This window comes from Ylistrum balloti, unplaced genomic scaffold (genome assembly GCF_031769215.1).
Source record: "Ylistrum balloti isolate Yb309-2 unplaced genomic scaffold, AGI_CSIRO_Ybal_v1 Utg370208, whole genome shotgun sequence".
NCBI classification, from domain to species: Eukaryota; Metazoa; Mollusca; class Bivalvia; order Pectinida; family Pectinidae; genus Ylistrum; species Ylistrum balloti.
The window spans coordinates 1387389-1408676 of NW_026782179.1; the positions used below are offsets into that span (position 1 = coordinate 1387389).

Here is a 21288-nt window from a genome sequence, read left to right on the forward strand (position 1 = left end):
CAGAATATGTTAGAAGTGCTATTCACACAATTACATATCGTATTCTGTTGTGATGAATAAGAGAGAATAGCATTCATAAACAATTGTATGTTTTTTCTAATATGTTGAATTAAAGCATAACGCAAGAAATTGTCATAATTCAATATTTAATAGATTTATAAAACTGAAACAAAACAATAGCGTTACATGAACCATTTGATGGTGCACAGAAATCCGAGATGAGGCATATAATCACTAAATTTGCATAAAGAGACAAAATGAATAGATATATCATTTAAAATTGAATAATTATTTCTGTTGCTATGAATCTAAACAACAAAACAAACAAACAAAAACAAGAAAGAAAGAAAATCTGTTCTTTGTAATTATGATCTATCTGCAATTAGACCATTTTAATATATTTGAAACACATTCACCTTAAAGTTTATAATTCCAATGCAAATTAATTATTTGAGTTAGAAGTAGCATACTGTTTTGTCACATGAATACACAGTTCAGTTTTTGGTGTTTGTGTGAGCTCCGTATAACCGCGAGTCGTGCTGAATATACCAAAGTAATGAGATCTTGAACACGTATAATGAAATTTTCCCTTTTTCTTTATTTCATTATCTTATTTTTCAAACCTTTTAAGTTTATGAAAAATGGCATGTTAGGAGACAGAATTATTGTATCGTAAGATTATCACAAGCAAAAAGATAATTTCCTGGTAGTGTTTCAGTTTTTAAATATAACATTGATATTTGTTCAACTGAAAGTCATATTTACAACTACCAATTAAAGATTAGAAATTGTCTTCAGCTTCCTTATGTCTTTATCGTCTGTACTTAGTAACGACGTGTTTAAAACGGAGAAACGTTCGACCTTTCTGGTTCTTTGTAAAAAAAAATATGTCATATTGGCTGCTGGTCGATTGTCTTTCAAAACGTTGAAAATAGTTTCACAAAACTACAAACATCTCAACTTACTGTGTATTCTTGTGTACATCCTTTGTAATTGACAAAGCTTAGGGCTATTCACTTTTAGATAGAAAGCATTTGTTTCACATCGGGATTAGGGCAAATTATTTTTCGCGGTGGTTTGAAAAGCCACTTTGTTGAACTAAAATGTAAACTGGAAACACAAGATATAATTTGAAATATTATTTTTGAATCCTCAGGGAAGACACGTGTGAACAAACAGAATCATTACTCCCGTCAGCAATGAAAAACTCGTCTTGGATCCCTGTAAAACAAAACAAAGCAAAGTCCCGCTAAAATGCGTAGCTTATTACAGAATATATATATATATATATATAAACCAGGAAAGTATTGTCGAAGTGAGGGATGTTTGCACTTACAGTAATTTTGTTCCAATATTTTAAGAAAATCTCCATGACTTGAATAGTCACAACCACCCCCAGCCCTGAAAATCGTTTTTTGAAATGATGTGATGTGCTGTGATATAATGATTTAAGAAAATCTTTTGCGATCAAATATTATCAAAAAGTAAATCTTTGATACATACCTTGTTCCTGGAGTAATCTGGAGGTCCTGGAATTGGTGTCGTAGTCTGTGTTATATTGTTCACATCAGACGTAGCTGTGGGTGATTGGGTTGTAGATGTTGTCGATCTGGCGGTCATTGATGAGGAGGATGTTGAAGATTTACCTGTTGAAGCATGTATAGATGTAGTAATAGTTGAAGTTCGAGCAGTCGTAGTTATTATAACTGGAGTTGTAGTTGTTATAACTGGAGTTGTAGTTGTTATAACTGGAGTTGTAGTTGTTATAACTGGAGTTGTAGTTGTTATAACTGGAGTTGTAGTTGAAACTGAAGCAGTAGTTTTAGACGAAGATGTTGGAGGGATGGATGTGAACGGAGAGGACAAGGACACGGTAGACGACGTGATGGGAGGTTTAGGAACTGTAGTTGTAGATGTACTCGTTGGTTGTTTAGATGAAGTTATAGTTGAACCATAATCTGTTGTAGATTTTGTTGTTGCTGAAGCTGAAGTTGAAGTCGAGGATAATTGAGTGGTGACTATGGTGGGAGATGACGTGGTCAGGACTGAATTGCTGGTAGATCCAGGTGTAAATGTGGTGGAAACTACTGGAACAAGTGTCGATGAGACTGTACTTGTTGGAGATGAAAGAGTTGAAGATAAAGTAGATTTAGGTGTAGTTGTAGTTGGTGATGACACGGACGCTGATGGCGGCGATGAAGTTGTCTCTGAAGTAAATGTTGAGGATGAAGTTGATGGCGATTTCGTAACAGATTCAGTTGTAGAGGGTGAAGCGTGCGAAGAATCTGATGTTGAGGGCGTGAAAGTCACTGAAGAATATGATGTTGAGGGCGTTGAAGTCACTGAAGAATCTGATGTTGAGGGCGTTGAAGTCACTGAAGAATCTGATGTTGAGGGCGTTGAAGTCACTGAAGAATCTGATGTTGAGGGCGTTGAAGTCACTGAAGAATCTGATGTTGAGGGCGTTGAAGTCTCTGAAAAATCTGATGTTGAGGGCGTTGAAGTCTCTGAAGAATCTGATGTTGAGGACGTTGAAGAATCTGATGTTGAGGGCGTTGAAGTCACTGAAGAATCTGATGTTGAGGGCGTTGAAGTCACTGAAGAATCTGATCTTGAGGACGTTGAAGTCTCTGAAGAATCTGATGTTGAGGACGTTGAAGTCTCTGAAGAATCTGATGTTGAGGACGGAAACGTCTGATGTCGAGGAATCTGATGTTGAGGACGGAAACGTGAAGTCTCTGAAGAATCTGATGTTGAGGACGGAAACGTGCTCGAGGAATCTGATGTTGAGGACGGAAACGTGCTCGAGGAATCTGATGTTGAGGACGGAAACGTGCTCGAGGAATCTGATGTTGAGGACGGAAACGTGCTCGAGGAATCTGATGTTGAAGAATGTGAAGTAAGTGGATGATTTGTTGTAGGTGTGTCAAAAGAATCTGATGTTGAGGACATTAAACTGACAGAATAATCGGACGTATGCGCTGATGTACCTGTTGTTGTTGAAATAGTTAATTCTGTTATTGTATCAGAATTACTTGTTAACGTTGTTGTCGCCGTTGATGTTCTAAAACCTAAAACATGAATTATAAAATAATATCAACAAATAAACGATATCCTAATCCGCACTCCGAATGGATTAAAGGATAATGAAATATAGACAAAAGAATGTTTCACACGAAATCCATTGAAAAATACAAGAAAAATAAAAACATATGTCTCGGAAGGGTAAGCGTCTTCTACTTCCTCGGTCCATTGCAAGTAGTGCCACATTCTCAAAAGGAAAAGATTAGCAACAATGGAAATATCGGGTATATATGCAGGTATCTAACTTCATAACGCACAAGGTAATGAGATATTTCCTAATAAGGTCATGTTGACCTTAACACTTTCCCACAAAAGAGATTATTTAATGACATTACTGTCAATTGCTCAAGAGGGAAGTGCATTTCTTATTACACACATGTTCCATGCTTTAAGGAACAGCAGCGAATCTTGGAAAATACTTTTTACAGGGAAATGTGTTGCAAATAATTAATATGTTAAGATAACAAAGGAAGAAGTGTTTGTGGTCTTTGGTGCACATAACCCATTTGAAACAAAACCTTTTATCAAATGAAGAAATAACCAGTTTGATAGTAAATGTAGTGTTTTCTATTTTAATTGGAAGGTGTAAGTAAACCTTGTAAATATTTCATTTGGTACTTTCGGCGCCATAATCTATTAAAACGCTCTGGTATCTGTTTTATTAACAAGGTGATCATAACTGTGTTACTCCAGGGATTGCCGATGCTAGTCATATAGGTCAAGACCTCCGGGTTTTTGGTTCTTCAGAAGAAGTCTGTTGAGTAAAATGACACTTTTTGCACAAGTTATTTTAGTTTAAGTCGATTTCATTTAGTTTCCACAGACTCCGAAATGCTGCTTTTCAGCAGGATATATATCGTCCAAATATTGTTTAGGCTTTTAAGCGCATTAAAAGCCATGATATATTTCAGAAATCACAAGCACTTTTTATCTTGCAAGCTGAAAAATATTTTTATCGAAAAAATGGAGAACCTACCAAAGATAAGAAGTAGACATGCAACTACTGCAAATAAATGAGACGGCCATGCCATACTGGGAATGCTGGTTTTCGAATACATCTGAAATGAAAACAAAGTTTGATAAATATTTTGTTTCGTTGTACTGCATAAAATACAACATGCGTGTGTTTCCGTTATATTAATTGTGGTCTTTTGTTGGCCTGTAGATATATATATTGTTTTGATCTCCGTGTTTGATATTTCATTTTACGTTATACATAACAATGCTCTTCAAAACAAAACCATTTTTCTTAGAAGGAAATAAAAAAATAATGTTATAATCATTTGTCATGCGAAATTTCTCTGAAGAGAACAAAATTTCGAAAACACCTTTTTTTCGTATTTCAATTTAGATATGATGAATAATATTCTCTGGTTGGATACACAGGACGCAATATATCCGAAAATGATGTGAAATAAATATTTCAGAAAATCGATTCCAACGAATCGATTCTTTCGCCAAATTTCAGTGAAACAAATATTTAAGAAAATCGATTCCAACGAATCGATTCTTTAGCCAAAATTCAGTAAAAAGTTCGCAAGTCGTCTCCGCAAAGCTTTAAAAGAATTGTCTATCTGTTGTGGTATTGAAATGGTATCCATTTTATGATAAATAAACAATTATGTTGTAAATAACGCAAAAGTGATGTATCTTCAAAACTGAGAGTGAAATTTTCTTTTATTGAACAAGTATAAGAAACAATACGATATCTCTCTATCACTGCATGTATTATTACATAGAATTATCTGTTTTAAACTGGATAAATGCCTCGTCAAATCTATACAAAAATGTTATTGTTGCAGCCATCAATTTTAATTAGAAAATGTTGAATTAATCTCTTTTAACAAGTAGCCATAAGCAAGACACTAAGTGATTAATAATACAACACTGTACATCCGCATTGTCTTTTTTGTTTCAAACTTGAACTAGCGAAGCGTCATGACTCACCTGTGTACCTGCTGGTATTTCAATACTAGGCTGGGTGATTATCAGTGTTCCTGTGGATGGTTGGAGTACTAGTGGTGCTTTGACTGATTATCACAATGCCGTCTATCAACCACTTAGAATGAAGAGGCCCTCCTTTATAGGCCCCCGAGGTGTAGGGGGATGTGACAGAACCGCAATTTATGACAATAAATTGACACAATAATATGTTGTAAATTGTGTGTTTAAGATATGTATAAATATGACCGCTGTATCTTCTAGAGTGTATTAATGGTATGCCTTTAACCACAAACATGGCGTCGTGATTTTACACGACATTTCTGTTGAAAAAAAATTGAAATTTGCAATTGATGTACATGTATTTACTACATCTAATGGTTGTAGATTCGGTTGGATCTGTCCTGAGGAGAACTTAGTGATTCTTGTCAACAAAAATACGGATTTTCCGAAATTGGGAGGAAATTACTACGCCAGCAAAATAACACTTTAATATATTGAAAGAGCGAGGCACATTAATAGCATAAGTTGATGAAACCTGATTTTTAAAACTCACTGAAAACAAAAACTGGTATTCAAAGAAAATAAAAGAGAAGCGTATTTACATCGAAAACAAAGCGAAACTTGTATAATTCTATAATAATTAGACTGGTAGGAATTTGCTTTAATAAATGAAACCGTAATGATCTCTCCGAGAAAAGTTACCAAGAAAAGACATATTCCCATTATAACCATAACATATTGTCAAGTCCTAGACACTTCAGCATATCTGAAAAGACTGAGCTTGTTGTCTGTGTTTTTCAAAGTTTGACGATCAAAGATGAAGTAGTTTAAACAGATATAACGTGTCGACTGTGAGTGAAGTGTTTACATGGAGTTTTACTTCTTATCAGTATTGGATATGATACAAGTAGCTCTGTTCCTGTTCAGAATTGACTGGAAACGTAAATTGGATTTTTTTTCATCTTCTTTACAAACCCAGTTTTTATATTGATAATATTAAATTACTTGCGTCTGGTATTGTCGATGAAGCATAGATCGCCTTGCCTTTCGGTGAACACCTGATCTCTTTTTCAAGAATATCTGTGTAAATCTTTCACTCGTTCATATTTTAAGTCGTTAAAAAATGTGGTGGTTGATTTAATGTGCTTAACCCTCTCTGTCACAAGAACTTCATTTCAATTTCAAAACAGAAAAAGATGTTTTTATTTGAAATGAAGAAAGAGAGTTTTTTCAGGAAACAGATCTATAGGAGAATAAAAATACTATAACATCATTACTTGGACAGGTATAACAGTTTCCCAAATTTTAAAACATTTTGTATATTTTCCCAAACATTTCAGTGTGATTTCATTTTCACATCACGTTCTGCTACAGACGCACATTTATGCTATCATGAATCTTTATTTCTCCCTTTCGGAGATATCATAATTAACATTGGAAAATGGAATATATATGATAAAATTAATGCATGTTTAATATTTAATATTTGGGTTATGGAAAAGGTATGATTAATAGGGCATACGCCAAATGTTCTGATTGACAAAGTATCACTTTGCGTTGGAAACGCTGAGTCATTCTTTGAAAAACGATTCACAGATCAGAGGACTTTGTACCAGCTGGCTCCTAGAAAGTGAAAGTGGAAAAAGTACCATGCAAATGTTATGTTGAAATCGTGTTTTTGAAAAACACGAAGTGGATAAAAAAATGAATAAAAATTATTATTTACAACAGTAAGAATAAAATATCTTTGATGTTGTGTTGCCATGGTTTCCGTTTTTTAAAATTTTGTTTCAAGAAAGCGAATTTCCTATTTAGCCACTGACAATTTCAACAATGTACTTGTTTTCTCTATTTGATCATCACACTTCACAAAAGCTAAATCTGATAATCTAATGTAAAGCTTTTAATCATAATGTTTGAATTATTGTTTCTTTTTTTTTAATTTTAATCCTAAAATTTTAGTTGTTTGTATTTAAATGTAAAATATTTATTTAAAAATAATCCTTTAATCGTCCTTGTCAATTATCTCATTTAAAAGGACAAATAACAGAATAAGTAAGAGTATTTTCAAACATCCTATTGTCGAGTTCATTTGAGGACAGGACTATCCTTTATAATTGACTTCTTCAAGGTATGATTTAGGGTGTAGATGTACATGGGCCTTGATAAAGGTCAGACGCACCAGGCGATAAGGGCCCTTCTAGCTCCCTTATATACTTTAAAATGTACCGTACAAATAAAACATTGGTGTTGCTATGTACATGGAAACTTAGAGACCAATAATTCAGTAAGTAAGTGCTTCAAGCGTACTCAAATATTTCCAAAATGATAATTTCATTTTACCACAAGAAACGCACAGGAATTAATTATATACTGTTTTATATGAAAATATATGTTTAGACGTGTTACATGGGTAGAAACTCTGCATCACCTATTTAAACATTGTAAATAATCTTGAAATGTTATGAAATATGCTTCCCCACAAACTTAGTGTCATTAAACTGTAATTATGATTTATTCCGGGACATAACCTCGACAGAGAAATCAGTTAAAAGTATCATAAACATTTATTTTTGTAGTTTTTTTTTTCATCCATCTGGAAATGAAGGGTTGATCTCTAGGAATTTATGCTCTGTAATTAGGCATAAACCATACGTTGACAGAAACCTAGTGTTATGGTTTCGTCATTAGTACTTCTTATTCTATTCAACATTGTTATCTTTCAGCTCACCTTGAATAAAGTGAACGGCAGCTTCAATTATAGAATTGTGTCTCGTCTCCATTACATTAACATATAAGTAGACAGTGTTAATACATAAGTGTTAATACATGAGTGTTGATAAACGAATGTTAATACAGGAGTGTTAATACAGGAGTGTTAATATAGGAGTGTTAATATACGGGTGTTAATACAGGAGTGTTGATACAGGAGTGTTAATATACGGGTGTTAATACATGAGTGTTAATACAGGAGTGTTAATATACGAGTGTTAATATACGGGTGTTAATACAGGAGTGTTAATAAACGAATGTTAATACAGGAGTGTTAATACAGGAGTGTTAATATAGGAGTGTTAATATACGGGTGTTAATACAGGAGTGTTAATACAGGAGTGTTAATATACGGGTGTTAATACATGAGTGTTAATACAGGAGTGTTAATATACGAGTGTTAATATACGAGTGTTAATACAGGAGTGTTAATATACGGGTGTTAATACATGAGTGTTAATACAGGATTGTAGATATACGAATATTACTACATGAGTGTTAATATACAAGTGTTAATATACGAGTGTTAATACATGAGTGGTAATACAGGAGTGTTAATACATGAGTGGTAATACAGGAGTGGTAATACAGGAGTGCTAATACATGAGTGGTAATACAGGAGTGTTAATACAGGAGTGGTAATACAGGAGTGTTAATATACGAGTGTTAATACAGGAGTGGTAATACAGGAGTGTTAATACATGAGTGGTAATATGGGAGTGTTAATATACGGGTGTTAATACAGGAGTGTTGATACAGGAGTGTTAATATACGGGTGTTAATACATGAGTGTTAATACAGGAGTGTTAATATACGAGTGTTAATATACGGGTGTTAATACAGGAGTGTTAATAAACGAATGTTAATACAGGAGTGTTAATACAGGAGTGTTAATATAGGAGTGTTAATATACGGGTGTTAATACAGGAGTGTTAATACAGGAGTGTTAATATACGGGTGTTAATACATGAGTGTTAATACAGGAGTGTTAATATACGAGTGTTAATATACGAGTGTTAATACAGGAGTGTTAATATACGGGTGTTAATACATGAGTGTTAATACAGGATTGTAGATATACGAATATTACTACATGAGTGTTAATATACAAGTGTTAATATACGAGTGTTAATACATGAGTGGTAATACAGGAGTGTTAATACATGAGTGTTAATATACGTGTGGTAATACAGGAGTGTTAATACAGGAGTGGTAATACAGGAGTGTTAATATACGAGTGTTAATACAGGAGTGGTAATACAGGAGTGTTAATACATGAGTGGTAATACAGGAGTGTTAATATACGAGTGTTAATACATGAATGTTAATATACGAGTGTTAATGTACGGACAGTGTCTTCGGTAAATTGCCTTTGTAATAACAACAAATTGACTGAAAACGTATATTTGTGGAATTATTTTATTTTGCAAATTCACAAAACAGGTACACATAGAACTTTTTCATAAACACGAATAATAAAATTAAACTGTGTAGTGAGTTACCATACAGCAGGCACATCTGTACGATACGATATCATTTAAATTGTAAAGACATAACAGTCACAAATGATACTCTGCAGACAGATTTGCACACGGTGGCTCAGTTGATAACATTATTAGTTTCCCAACATATGTTTGCTTCAATAAATATGAACATTTTTTGTGTTATTAGTAAGAAAGGAATGTTAACATAATACCATCTATCATAATATTATTATTCAGGAGTTAATTAAAGTGCTACGCAGGTTAATCAGTGGACTTTAGTGTACAATGCGTGTGCAGGGGATATTATGGCACAAAAAAGAATAGCGATCTCACCTCCATCAAATTTATCAAAGTAAGATGTAATCATGTTTGCAAATAAATTATTTTTTCTATGATTTTTGTTTGTGGTTCCAGATGTCTTTTCCTCTGTTGCAATATCGCCTGTTTTTGTTTTCAGTGATCGATTAAGTATTGTCATTGGATGGTAATGCTGTCTTATTGTTTTTATTAATCACAAATTAACAAAGCTGTATATATATATCAAGATAAAATATCCAGACAATTGATATTCAAAAATATAATTTGAAATATTCAAATATAAAAAATGACGATTTATGCTTTAAGTTCTTCTACTTAACAATAAACACAATTAAAGTAGTTTCCGTTATTGTAAACGACATAACAAATAACACATTTTGTTGACTACGGAACATTAGGTATAGATGTAACACTACCATAATGTATATAATGGAATGAAAGGCAACATTAGGTTGATAAAATATTGGAGTTACGCTGTCAAAGTTGACAAATATTCAGAGAAACATGAAATATATTCCATTAAAGTACTTCTCTGCGAAGACTTACAACGTTTCTCCACCATACTTTTATACCTGATGATGAAACAATCGAATAATTTTACCATAAAATATAAACAGATTCAGCACACTATCCACCAAAATAAGGCTTTTTTAAAAACATCATTTGCATTTAAATGGAATCTTTATTCTTGTTTTGATTTACATATTTCAGAATGTTGCAAAAACAAAATATTTTAACACATTATTAAATCTTCATTAAACCAATGTAACGGCTGTATCATACTAAGGACCATCGAACTTCATATAGCATTAGGAAAGCATAATGGTGTCCATTAAATTTCTATATTCAAAACTTTTATCCATACCTTTATATGTATCTACAATGATGTATTTATCTTACACGTTTCTTATTAAGGAACTATTACCGACGTAGGTTAGAATGAACATGCACATTTTTAAGCAAAAAGAATGGAAAATGACCAAACACAAATCATGATTAATCATACGGTATAATAAATTTCTATTGTTTTATTGAATATTTTAATTAACGTTGCATTTGATTGGATACTGCAAATAACTCGCACTTGAGCTTGAACCGAATTGCTCCCGAAATATTTGTAAAATCTTTCTTTAAAAACATTAGGTGTTGTTTTGATTGAATGTTTTAATTTTCGGTGATAAATGAAAATCAAATACATCTAACAATATAATAAATACTATCTAAACATTTGTTTCACTCAAAACGAAACTCGTAAAATCACTTCGAGTGATATTCGGTATCACCTTTCACAAAAGCAAATCAGTAGTGTTTTTATCTTCTAAGTGTATTGCTTTATTCATGAAACTAATTGTGAAACTATTATGATCAATCGAAAAACTCTCGTATCATAGACAATACAGTGTTAAGTTAGAGCAAGGAAGCTTTATAAGTTGACATTGCATCAATACAAATAGAAATTACAATGAATAAAAAATACAACGCATAGCAATTTCACAAAGAATATCATACATTCACAATAATAAAGCCTTAATATGGCCACATATTTGCTTTATAATAACAATAATATACGACCTTTTGAAAATTAAATACGATACAGAATATGTCTGATAAAATGGGGATATCTCACGTAGGTGTTTTGTTATTTATAACTCTATTTTACAGCAACAGAAAACAAATTATCTTTCTTTTTTCCTTTTCAAAATGCAATGCCTTCGTTAGACTCGTGCGTGATCAGTGCTACATCACAGTGCTGAAAATAATCACAATAAAAATATAGCGTGAAATATTGTTAAAAAAAACATGTTCTGTATTCCAACAAATAATTTTCTTTTTACACATGACACCGGACTTCATAGACAACAATTACTTTCTGTCCCTAATTTATTGATAGGCGTTCAATCTATACTCATTGGAGCTGCTTTTTTATACAACATGCAAGTTTCACGTCTATTATCATATTTCCAAGGAAGAAATATTAATTTCTCGTTCTTGTTGAGATGTTCTCATCCTCGATAACTTAATTAGTTAGGTGTGCAGTTAGCATTTAATATATTCAGGGTAATACACTAATTACACATCTATATAGTATATTTGTACATAGTAGGTGGAATAAACCCTTTCAAAAAAAATACAAAAAAAATACAAATGCTTCATATGTATATTTGTATATAGTTTCAATTTGAAAGTACCCCATACCTTCAGGAAAACATAAGGGGGTATCTTAGTTAGCACTGTAAAGTCCTCGTGTGGTAAATTCACTAATGCATATTTTTGTTGTTTTTCCTTTTTCGCTAAAAAGTAAAATCAACGCTTAGAGATTTATTAGATATTGTCCTAATCTATGAACGGATAATCACCCTATCTACTTTGCCAAAACGTACTTATCGTGCTAATTAAAACTGAGAGCGATATATGAAGGTACGTAAATGCATTATAATAAAAAAAATAAGCTGCAATGCGAATGTATATGTAGATATTCATAAAAAAGCAAAATATGAAATATTCTTCCTCATTCTCCACACGAAGATGCACACATTTATATATAACTTTGTGTGTTAAAATGTAGACTATGCAATTACACATTTACACTGGAATGTATAGGCCTGCGTACGTACGACATAAACAAGGGCTACATCAAAATGACCAGAATATAATGTAATGCGTTTGTTAATCTACAGTAAACTTCAGCAATTGTAACTAATTATGACTGTTTTACAGGACTAGAATATTGCATAACATATTATCAGGTTAGCTATCTACCTAAATACGTAAGACAAATACTGTATTTATAAACTTCTCAAGTTCTTATTTCTAATTCTTTAATCCTTATTAGAAAGAAAATATCCAAACTATTCCAAAATATTGAAGTCTAGGGCTAGTGCACATCCAAATCTACGTTTTGAGATTTTCCTCAGTCGCTGTCAGGTTTCATAATTTTTATACCAGAATCATAACTGATGAGTCCAGAGAGAACGGAACAGTTGTTTGACATAGTTTGATTCATTATTTGATTTTAATGTATCTAATTTCATGTGTTCCTAAAGGTGACATTAATTTCTGTGTCTTTTGTACAGTCTTTAGAAATAATAATTGCTCAAAAGCATCATTGTGTTGGTTACTCTCACCATATGTTTTATGAATTACATTTGTGATTCGTGATTTAAAGTGAAAAGCAATAGTAATAAATAAATAATAAAAAAAACTTTCATCAACTCAACATCTCATCTTTCAAAGCTTCTCGCATTCTTAACTATTCTGATTTTCATATAAAACGTAATTCGAAATCAAAATGTTTTCCCACATTTGAGTAATATGTATCTGAAAACGTTCACAGCCCATCCTGAAAATTAGCAATATTACATTATCAACATTATATATCTATAACATCCGATGTTAATTCCTTCAGAGCTTACCTTGAAGTAAATCACAGATCAATATATTCTTTGATATCTATATCATTCAGATGCATATATGAATCAAGTAAGATATTCTATTAAGATCAAATCTCTTTTTGTCTACTCTTACCTTATCGTTAATAGTATTTAAAACACATTTTCATACTGTTGATAATTATCCGTTTTGTTATCATTAGAATTTCTCTACAAAAAAGGCATTTATTTTCATATCTGTTTGAAGAGGAACTAGATACAAATATTCATTCTGAAGTGTATCTAATTATCATAAGGGATTTGAAACAATGAACTGCAAATAAAAATCTAACAAATAACGAAATTTAAAAGTAAAATTATTTATATCATAGTTATTGCACGTGTACAACTGCCGATTGCATAAATGTTCTTCAACATAGTAGTAAAGACAGAATTTTACTGTTATTCAGTTTGAAATCCTCGTTTTCTTCGATCTGATCGGCGTTGACGTATTCAAGGATAGTTATGTACGGCTACTATAAGGCAGTTCCTGTAAACGGGTGTTACTATTGGAATGGATTTTCTGGTATAAAGGGCAGATGAAGATGACTCGTTTCTCTCGTCATATTAATCCCAATATTGATCATAACTGAAACCTCATGAGGTGAGGCGAACAGAACGGACTACTTTATCCATTCCCAGTGAAAATCCTGATCGTGCTAGAGGCTTTTCTGTGGTGACTTTTTTTTACAACTATTTTCACTTTGTAGCTTATTCCAGTACAACGCATAAGGCAAATGCCCTTCAAACTGCTTGTTCCTCGATCTTCTTCCTTTTCTTCACAAATTCTTCGGCATCCTTATCCCACGTTCTAGCTGCTAACACATCCAAGGCCCCGCTTTCTGCACCCAAAAGCAAATGTAATACAAGGATTAAATAATATAGTGGTATACTAGTCCCATCAGGCTTCTTAGAAGCAAAATGTGCTATATAATAATGCTCGTTTTCCTAACTGTGGTGTGTTTAGCAACTTTTTTTCCGGATAAATACTTTGTATTTAATTATTGATAACTGTACCTTGACCATAGTCTTGAAATTTAATTTGGGTCACCAGTTTTCAGTGCGTTATTGACCGAGTTTGCTAATCATGACAGTTTTTTTTTATTTGTCAAAGAGCGATTTGAAGATCGTTTTTCGCTGATAACATTTCTTAATGTTTCCGGACTAACCTTTGTGCTTGGGTTGCATCATGGGCAGTGATATAATGCTTAAAGCGTCGAATCCTGATATCTCCTCGTCCACTCCCGGCAACTCTGACAGACTTACGTACACCTCCCCGGCAAAATCATTCTGGAATACATAGTCATGGTCCATCACAGTCATCAGTAGGATGGCTCCAGCATGACGGCACTGCTCAGGCGTTATATCACTGAAACAGAGACGTAATGACTAATTACATTTTTTTCAGCAAATCCGTTTAAAATTTTGTGGGTGAGACTAAAACCTAATGTAGTTTGATCTTTAACACGATTACTTTTATATTTCGCTGATATGCAATATATTTCGTGAATGTTATTCAGTGATGTAGTTACTTAATCAATAAATGAAACAAATTTGATGCCTCAAATGCCGATGACTGTTCCGTATTTCTAGGAGGATTTACATATTTTTGCACAAAAATAAAACTAAGGACAGATGAAATATTGGCATTTGAAAGAAATTAGGAAAATCAATATCAAATAAGTCACCATTACTGTAATAAATACAAAATCAACAGTAAAAAGCAACACTGTTGATAACGTGTGTGCTACCGTAAGATATATGGACTTTTAAAACAATCATTTGAGTATTAAGGAATTTTATGAATTAATTGAATATCAAAGAATCTATGAACTTAGCGTAAAATCCTTCTGATTGACAAGAATTACGAATAATACAAGAAATTGATATTAGGAAAATTTCAGCTTTCAATTCTATTGAAACGGTTTGCCTTAAAACACAATGTAGTAATCAAATATACGTCTTATCAAATTTTACCAAAATGATGTACATGTACTTACAATTCAAACGTCTCCTCAAATATTGGATTCAATGTCTTTTTGACAATATTCGTTTTCTGTATAGTAACATTTGGAAACACGTGTTCTGGGCACAACTGGAGTAGCACAAAGGGATCACTAAGACCTGAAAAAAAGAAAGGAGATAGACATTAATCCTTCTCCATAAATATAAAGATCAAGCAGAATGTGCAGAAGTAAAATAGCAACTTCTTCCCAATAATATATTATGATAAAATGACAATTACGATTTCTTATATATACAGATTATAACTCAAAGTTTGGTATCTTTTATCAAATACTTTAATAATGAGCTAGATAGATGATTATATATGTTCAATTGCTTGTTTAGGAATACTAAGAACTGTTGCGTCCATTATGAATGTATCATTTTGATTTATTACTGAAATGAAACTTTGTATAGCAGATGTAAAAATTAAAAGTAGTTCAAGTTTGCACCAAACACCTACTTGACAGTGACACATGAGAGAATTTTATCAAAACCACTTACCATTTGCATCCAGCGGTATAACATCTTTTGCATTTAGAACTAGATGGACAAATACAAGATGAATATTTATAAATACATCCGCCACAAATATCTATGTCGTAGGTTTTTAATTCAATTCTAAAGATTTTACAGAAGGAAAGTGCATATAATTATAAAGAAAAAGACAATTCATATGAATGAAACCCACTAATATGTATAACTGGTATTGGGTTAGAGAAATATCAGTATTTGTAAGAAATAAGTAGACATTTCTGAACTGTTAAGTACAAACATTGTTTTAATATTTATTTTGAAATGCTTAATAGAATCCCAACTTTAAATACAGCATTGATAATGCAAACCAAATAATCAAATATGTATAGATTTCTTCTCGGTGTTTTCCACCAATACCTGACTAAATACACATACCTTCCACAAGAAGAGACTGTGAGTCTTGTCTATAACACATCCTCACGTTGAGGACACCGAACTCCTTACTTGTCCATTCTTTCTGTTGAGGGAAACATTTATCTTGGTTAGTACCAAACGATCATTCATCGTATGTCTCCCTGCGTACTTTATAATAAATATGTATTTTTGATATCTTTTTTTTAATTCTAAAAGAAATTTACTTACCTGTTGTTGTAATTTCTCGTCGAAGAAAACCTCTATCAACGGAAATGTGTTGAGCTTGTGTAGGCCAAGCAATCCTTTCAGGTCCTGAAACAGAAAGTGCTCATTTGACAGGATTTTAAATGAGCTATATAATCTTAGATTACTGAACATTTCTGTACCTTATCATTTGTTGTAAAACAGGATTAATCAATTGTTCGGATTAATGAATCCTTTTAAAGGAGTTCCTTTACCTTGTATTGTTCCGATTGAATTTTCGGCATTTGTAGACCTTTTTCATTTGCGTAGAAGAAGTCGACCAGCAGTTCTAATGCGTCATACATCCTCTTATACAGGATAGGCTGTCGCTAAAAGATAAAAATATATTTTAGGAATACATAATTGTTGTATGACTTAAATTTAGGTCAATCAACAATACAAAAATAGCTCGATAAACAAATACAGAAATATTGCAATTACAACGTCAAAAGAAAAAATGAAAATGCTACACCATGTAAGCATGTAAGAGTCACTTCCCTTTCAATACTAAACACATTTTCCCTTAAAATTAGAATTACCGGTTCCTCTTTCAAAATCGTCTCCTTGAATTCCGCCAGGACTTCTTCCCAGAGTGATAACAGAATTCGGTCAAAGTTAGTCTTCAGCAGATTTTTATTCATAGTCAGCAAGTTGCTGTCGAGATACGTAAGTAGGTCTCCAATTGCCTAGAACATCGATACAAGTGACATGTTCATAGTAATTATGAATATCTTTTATCAACAAAAGTGAAAACATAACGATCGACAACTTTCGCTATAACTTCAGATACAAAAATATTATCTGCCAGAATTATATATTGATATGCTTGACTAAAAAGCATCGCGACGATAAAAAAAACTTCGTATTGAAATCAATTATGGCGTACTAACGTCATCGGCGGGGACAGATTCTGGTGCCCAGTTTAGGTGGAATACATCTTTTTTGATATCTGGTCTCATCTGTCAAGAGAACAAATACATGCATATTAATAGAGCATTGTTCTTTTTTCGTTTCCAAACGTGGTGTAATCTCTGATTTAATTAATAACGTCATCTATTTGTCTCTCAAAGCCGATATTACCAAAAGGATGTTATTTACAACTTTTGTATCCCCTTAGCATTTTTCTTTGTGTTGTATTTAAGACAAAATACGTGTTAGTTTTCTGTTGATAATCTACTCCAATGATATGACATCAGTTTCGTCTGTATCATTGATTTTAAAGAAATCTCATCATCAATGCGACTGTTGGTGTTATGATTTAAACAGAATCATACAGTGAACGGAAGGCCATGGTTTATCAATATAAGAAGTACGTTTACTTTTGATGTAAGTATGTAGATATACATGTGAAAAAACAAATGTTATAAATACTTTTTAACGCGATGTTGTTCATTTTCTAATTCCACTTAATTCGTCCCAGCATTTATGTATTGCCACGTCTATAAGAAGCTCGTGCGACTTTATATCTACATTTTCTGTGATATGATTGAGCCCGAACAAGTGAAATGCAACCTAGCTTTAGTGCATGCAGTTACAATGTTGGTCATACTGTCTGTCTGATGACAAAAAGTGTGCGAAAGCAGTTTAATATCGGAACCAACAGTTGAGATATATAGAAAAAACAACAAGAGCAGTTGTAACTTCATCTATGATTCAATCCTTTTTGTGTTTTAGTGGTACATTATTGTATTGAGACACGAACATGGATAATCATGCATGCATACTGTATACTGGAATTGTCTGAAACATTTTTTCACTCTCCTGGAGATGGGTGAGATAGTTGAATGTCAAATAGAAGGCAAAGGAGATTAAGCTAGCAAAAACGAGTCTTGCCGACGTTTGTAAACTGAATTTTGCTCCCGACGGCGGATATTCCCTTATCTCACTAACAAAGGGATGACCAATTATTGTTCACTTATCCTTGTAGGCCTTATTGGGTATGTGTTTTTGTTGCTTCAGTAATTCGCATCGTTGTCGTGACATTATATATACGGAAGTATTACTTAATTGACTAGATGACTTTGACGTCATACCATTTTTTGACAGGGGATTCACCCCGTCCAAGACCTAGGTTGAGGCAAGGAAATCTCAGACCTCAAACCTCAAATATATGGAAGTTTTAATTTGCTTTCGTGTTGTGTACTTGTCCATCTAAGATACATTAGGTGTATATGCAAAATATATAATCATCATTCCAGTATCCTAGCAAATCAAAACTTGTAAAAATAATAATACCAGTATCAAATGGCCATTGTTCCCTCAACCTGGCTAAACATATACTTGTACCTTCCATTTCTAGTACCTCTCTGTTGAAATATATGGCCTATTGTTTCCTTTAACATTTACCTTGTCCGCCACTCTGTCGACCACCGTCTTGATTTTCCTCACCATACTTTCGTCTGCCTCCTTGACAATCGTGTTAAGATTGAACTTGTAGCCTTTCCCTGATCCATTGCTCGCCTCAACTGCCCTCTGTATATCTGAGAATCTCAACATCTCTGGAATGGGTTTCAAGGCCCGGCGTACTTGTTCTATGTTGTTTATTGTAATGCATAGCTGTACCAAATAAAATGGAGAAACTGACCTTGTGAAAATAGGAAATAGCACAATCAACACTCATTAATAATGCGATATGTTTATTAAATACCTAATGAAGTATTTTTTTCAGTTAACTGATGACGATAGAATGCAATCTTTTAATTTGTAGAGATAATTTTTTTTTAAATTCAAGAAATTTGTTGTTCTCATTTTGTTCTTATTATAAAAGTGATATTGATTGGATACCATCTAATTGTTATCAATACGACTTACACAACTTATACACTCATTTGTTGATTATCAAAGGAATTCATATATTAAGTGGGGAAATTTCTACTTTTGTCATCTTCTTATCACAGAAAGCAAATATTTTAAAATAGAGAAAGGTTAATTAATGTATCATGTCAGTATTCATCAATATGTGTGACGGGAATAGACTTAGTGAATGCAGGTAGCTTGGTGGGTCAATTTGTGGGAAACATCCTTCCAGATTGTGAAATCAAAAGACCTAACATTGGTTTGCCCTTTTTAAAAATAATTCCCATTTTTCGCAAATCAAAAATATATATTGTTTTCTGGTCATAAATTCTTTCTTATGTGGGGTGTTACTTGCCTGTTCCGTGACATCAAACTGTCCGACCTCATCATAGTAACCTTCATCTTTCAGTTTCTGGTGTATCATGTCGGCGTACATGACAGCACCTTTGCTTATGTCCTTTAATTGATGAGAAGATAATTATTTTTACTTCAAATAAAGCTCAAGCAAACTTGTTGGATTAATACCCTTCGTGTAAATGTAACTGGAAGCAAAGTCCACTTTTTATCGATTAAAAAAAAAATATTTCAGCGGCAAATCTTTTGCAAATTTGGAAATAAAAAAAATACTATAACAACAGCATATTTTGAAACATTCTGTTAATTATTTTACTGTACCAAACAGTGTAGCCTTGAACTATCTTCTCTCAGCTTACGCCACAATCAAACTTGATATCCTAAGTCACATTCACTTATTTTCTTATTAACGAATTCGATGTTTCAACCCCCAGAGCTATTACGCAGAATGGAAAATTTTCTTTAGCTGCCGGTTAAAATCCCTCGGGGAAATATTCTCCTTAAGAAGACTGATAGCACGTGAGGTTCAACAAATATCTAATCTAACGTTTATACCGCGTGTCTTCGGTACCTACCTCTGCTAGTTTTTGAACCAATGGATAAGCGTCTATAAGATCTGGCCAATTCAGCTGCTTCCAAAATTCGGTCATCTGTAAAATGTTAGTGCCGATGGAACATTAAATAACATTTTCGCGTTTGATACATCAATATATGCTTCTTCCTCAGATGTCTAATGGTACAAAGAAAATGCTCACCAGCCATCTAAGAAATATTTTATATTGATTCAAAGGGAAAATATTTTTTTTATCGAAGTTATTACCTGAATTAACAATTATATACAGCAAGGTATCTACATCAGTTTACACAGTATTACCAATCATTATACGGCTAATGATCCAATACAGCGGATCTTATTATTCCATTTTGTTAGAGAAAGCAAGAATTCAGACTACCTTAGTTATATACAGCTCCAAGCTGACATCATAGCATTGCAGAAAACATTCCATAGATGCAGTTTATTACAACCTCTTACTGATTTTGATAATTATTGATAAGTATTGATATTGTGTTCATTGTTTATTAGTAGTTCAAAGTCATTACAGAAATTGAGAACATAATCATTTTCAAGGTGTATTTTACCTGTGAAAAGCAACAACAGACGTCGACAGCTGAAGTACTGTACTTCGTGCCCTCCGTTACCTCAGCTACCTATAAAGTCAGAATTTCATTAAGAATATATATCATATTACGATTGGTAGATTGTTTAATGTTCAACCTTCTATTCACAATATTCCCTTTGGTATACAACATATTCTGTTTATCGCGTAGATGTATTACATAGAAACAAAATTGAAGAAGAATGACATATCTTGAAACGAGACAACTCCGGTTTCCATTTTACGGTGTCTAGCCTCAAATCGTCCCGCCGAGTAATCTCTGTATCTCTTATTGCCGTTTCTCAACACCATAATGGTGAAGTGCAATAGCTACCTAACCCTGCCAATATCCTCTCGATAAACATATCTCTAACACTCATTTTTTCATGTTATTCTACTTGTATAAAAGGCATTCTTCATTCATTTAATGAACATACCCATTGTTCTATTTAACACACACCAGATGTTTGACCTAAATTCTATTACACATTTCCATTTTCCATACAGTAAATACAATATCACTGCTGACATTAAGTAAGAGGACGGATTTTTTTTATTACACAATCCTTATTTGATGGATAATACAGTGATATTGTATTTACTGTATGGAAAATGGATAAACTGACCTTGTCAAGTTCCACTGCTTTCATGATCCTCTGAAGCGACTTCTTTCTAGCAACTTCGATCCAATTAGCCACAACAAACCGGAACCATTGATAATAATGTATAATCTGAAGACTTCTTTGATCTCTGAAAAACAGTTTTTACGAGGATAATGATAAGAACTACTGCAAAATCCAATCTTATTTCACG

General features: G+C 32.9%; 2 protein-coding genes across 2 annotated transcripts in view; both read right to left on the bottom strand.

Annotated features, from left to right (window-relative positions):
• Positions 1 to 1152: 1152 nt before the first annotated feature.
• On the bottom strand, positions 1153 to 2952 carry LOC132551644 (uncharacterized protein DDB_G0271670-like). Its single transcript, XM_060215820.1, has 2 exons — positions 1504 to 2952; positions 1153 to 1221 (listed from the first exon to the last, which is right to left on the bottom strand). The coding sequence occupies exons 1-2, from the start codon at positions 2950 to 2952 to the stop codon at positions 1153 to 1155; spliced, it is 1518 nt and encodes a 505-aa protein (XP_060071803.1).
• A 10822-nt stretch (positions 2953 to 13774) lies between these two features.
• LOC132551668 (BAI1-associated protein 3-like) overlaps positions 13775 to 21288 on the bottom strand; it is a 102194-nt gene continuing 94680 nt past the window's right edge. Inside the window, exons 19-32 of the mRNA XM_060215848.1 lie at positions 21102 to 21225; positions 20459 to 20527; positions 19894 to 19968; positions 19320 to 19421; positions 18515 to 18724; positions 17059 to 17127; positions 16708 to 16854; positions 16384 to 16497; positions 16154 to 16237; positions 15947 to 16028; positions 15539 to 15577; positions 15031 to 15154; positions 14200 to 14399; positions 13775 to 13872 (exon numbers count right to left, since the gene is read on the bottom strand). Coding sequence (XP_060071831.1) covers positions 13775 to 13872; positions 14200 to 14399; positions 15031 to 15154; positions 15539 to 15577; positions 15947 to 16028; positions 16154 to 16237; positions 16384 to 16497; positions 16708 to 16854; positions 17059 to 17127; positions 18515 to 18724; positions 19320 to 19421; positions 19894 to 19968; positions 20459 to 20527; positions 21102 to 21225 — 1537 coding nt within the window. The remainder of the gene's footprint in view (positions 13873 to 14199; positions 14400 to 15030; positions 15155 to 15538; positions 15578 to 15946; positions 16029 to 16153; positions 16238 to 16383; positions 16498 to 16707; positions 16855 to 17058; positions 17128 to 18514; positions 18725 to 19319; positions 19422 to 19893; positions 19969 to 20458; positions 20528 to 21101; positions 21226 to 21288) is intronic.

Excerpts from the sequence above, each read along its gene's own strand:
- LOC132551644 (XM_060215820.1), bottom strand. The coding sequence starts at position 2,952 with ATGTCCTCAACATCAGATTCTTTTGACACACCTACAACAAATCATCCA. Across the intron at positions 1,222-1,503 it reads CAGATTACTCCAGGAACAAG|GGATCCAAGACGAGTTTTTC; the intron begins GTATGTATCAAA and ends TTTGTTTTACAG.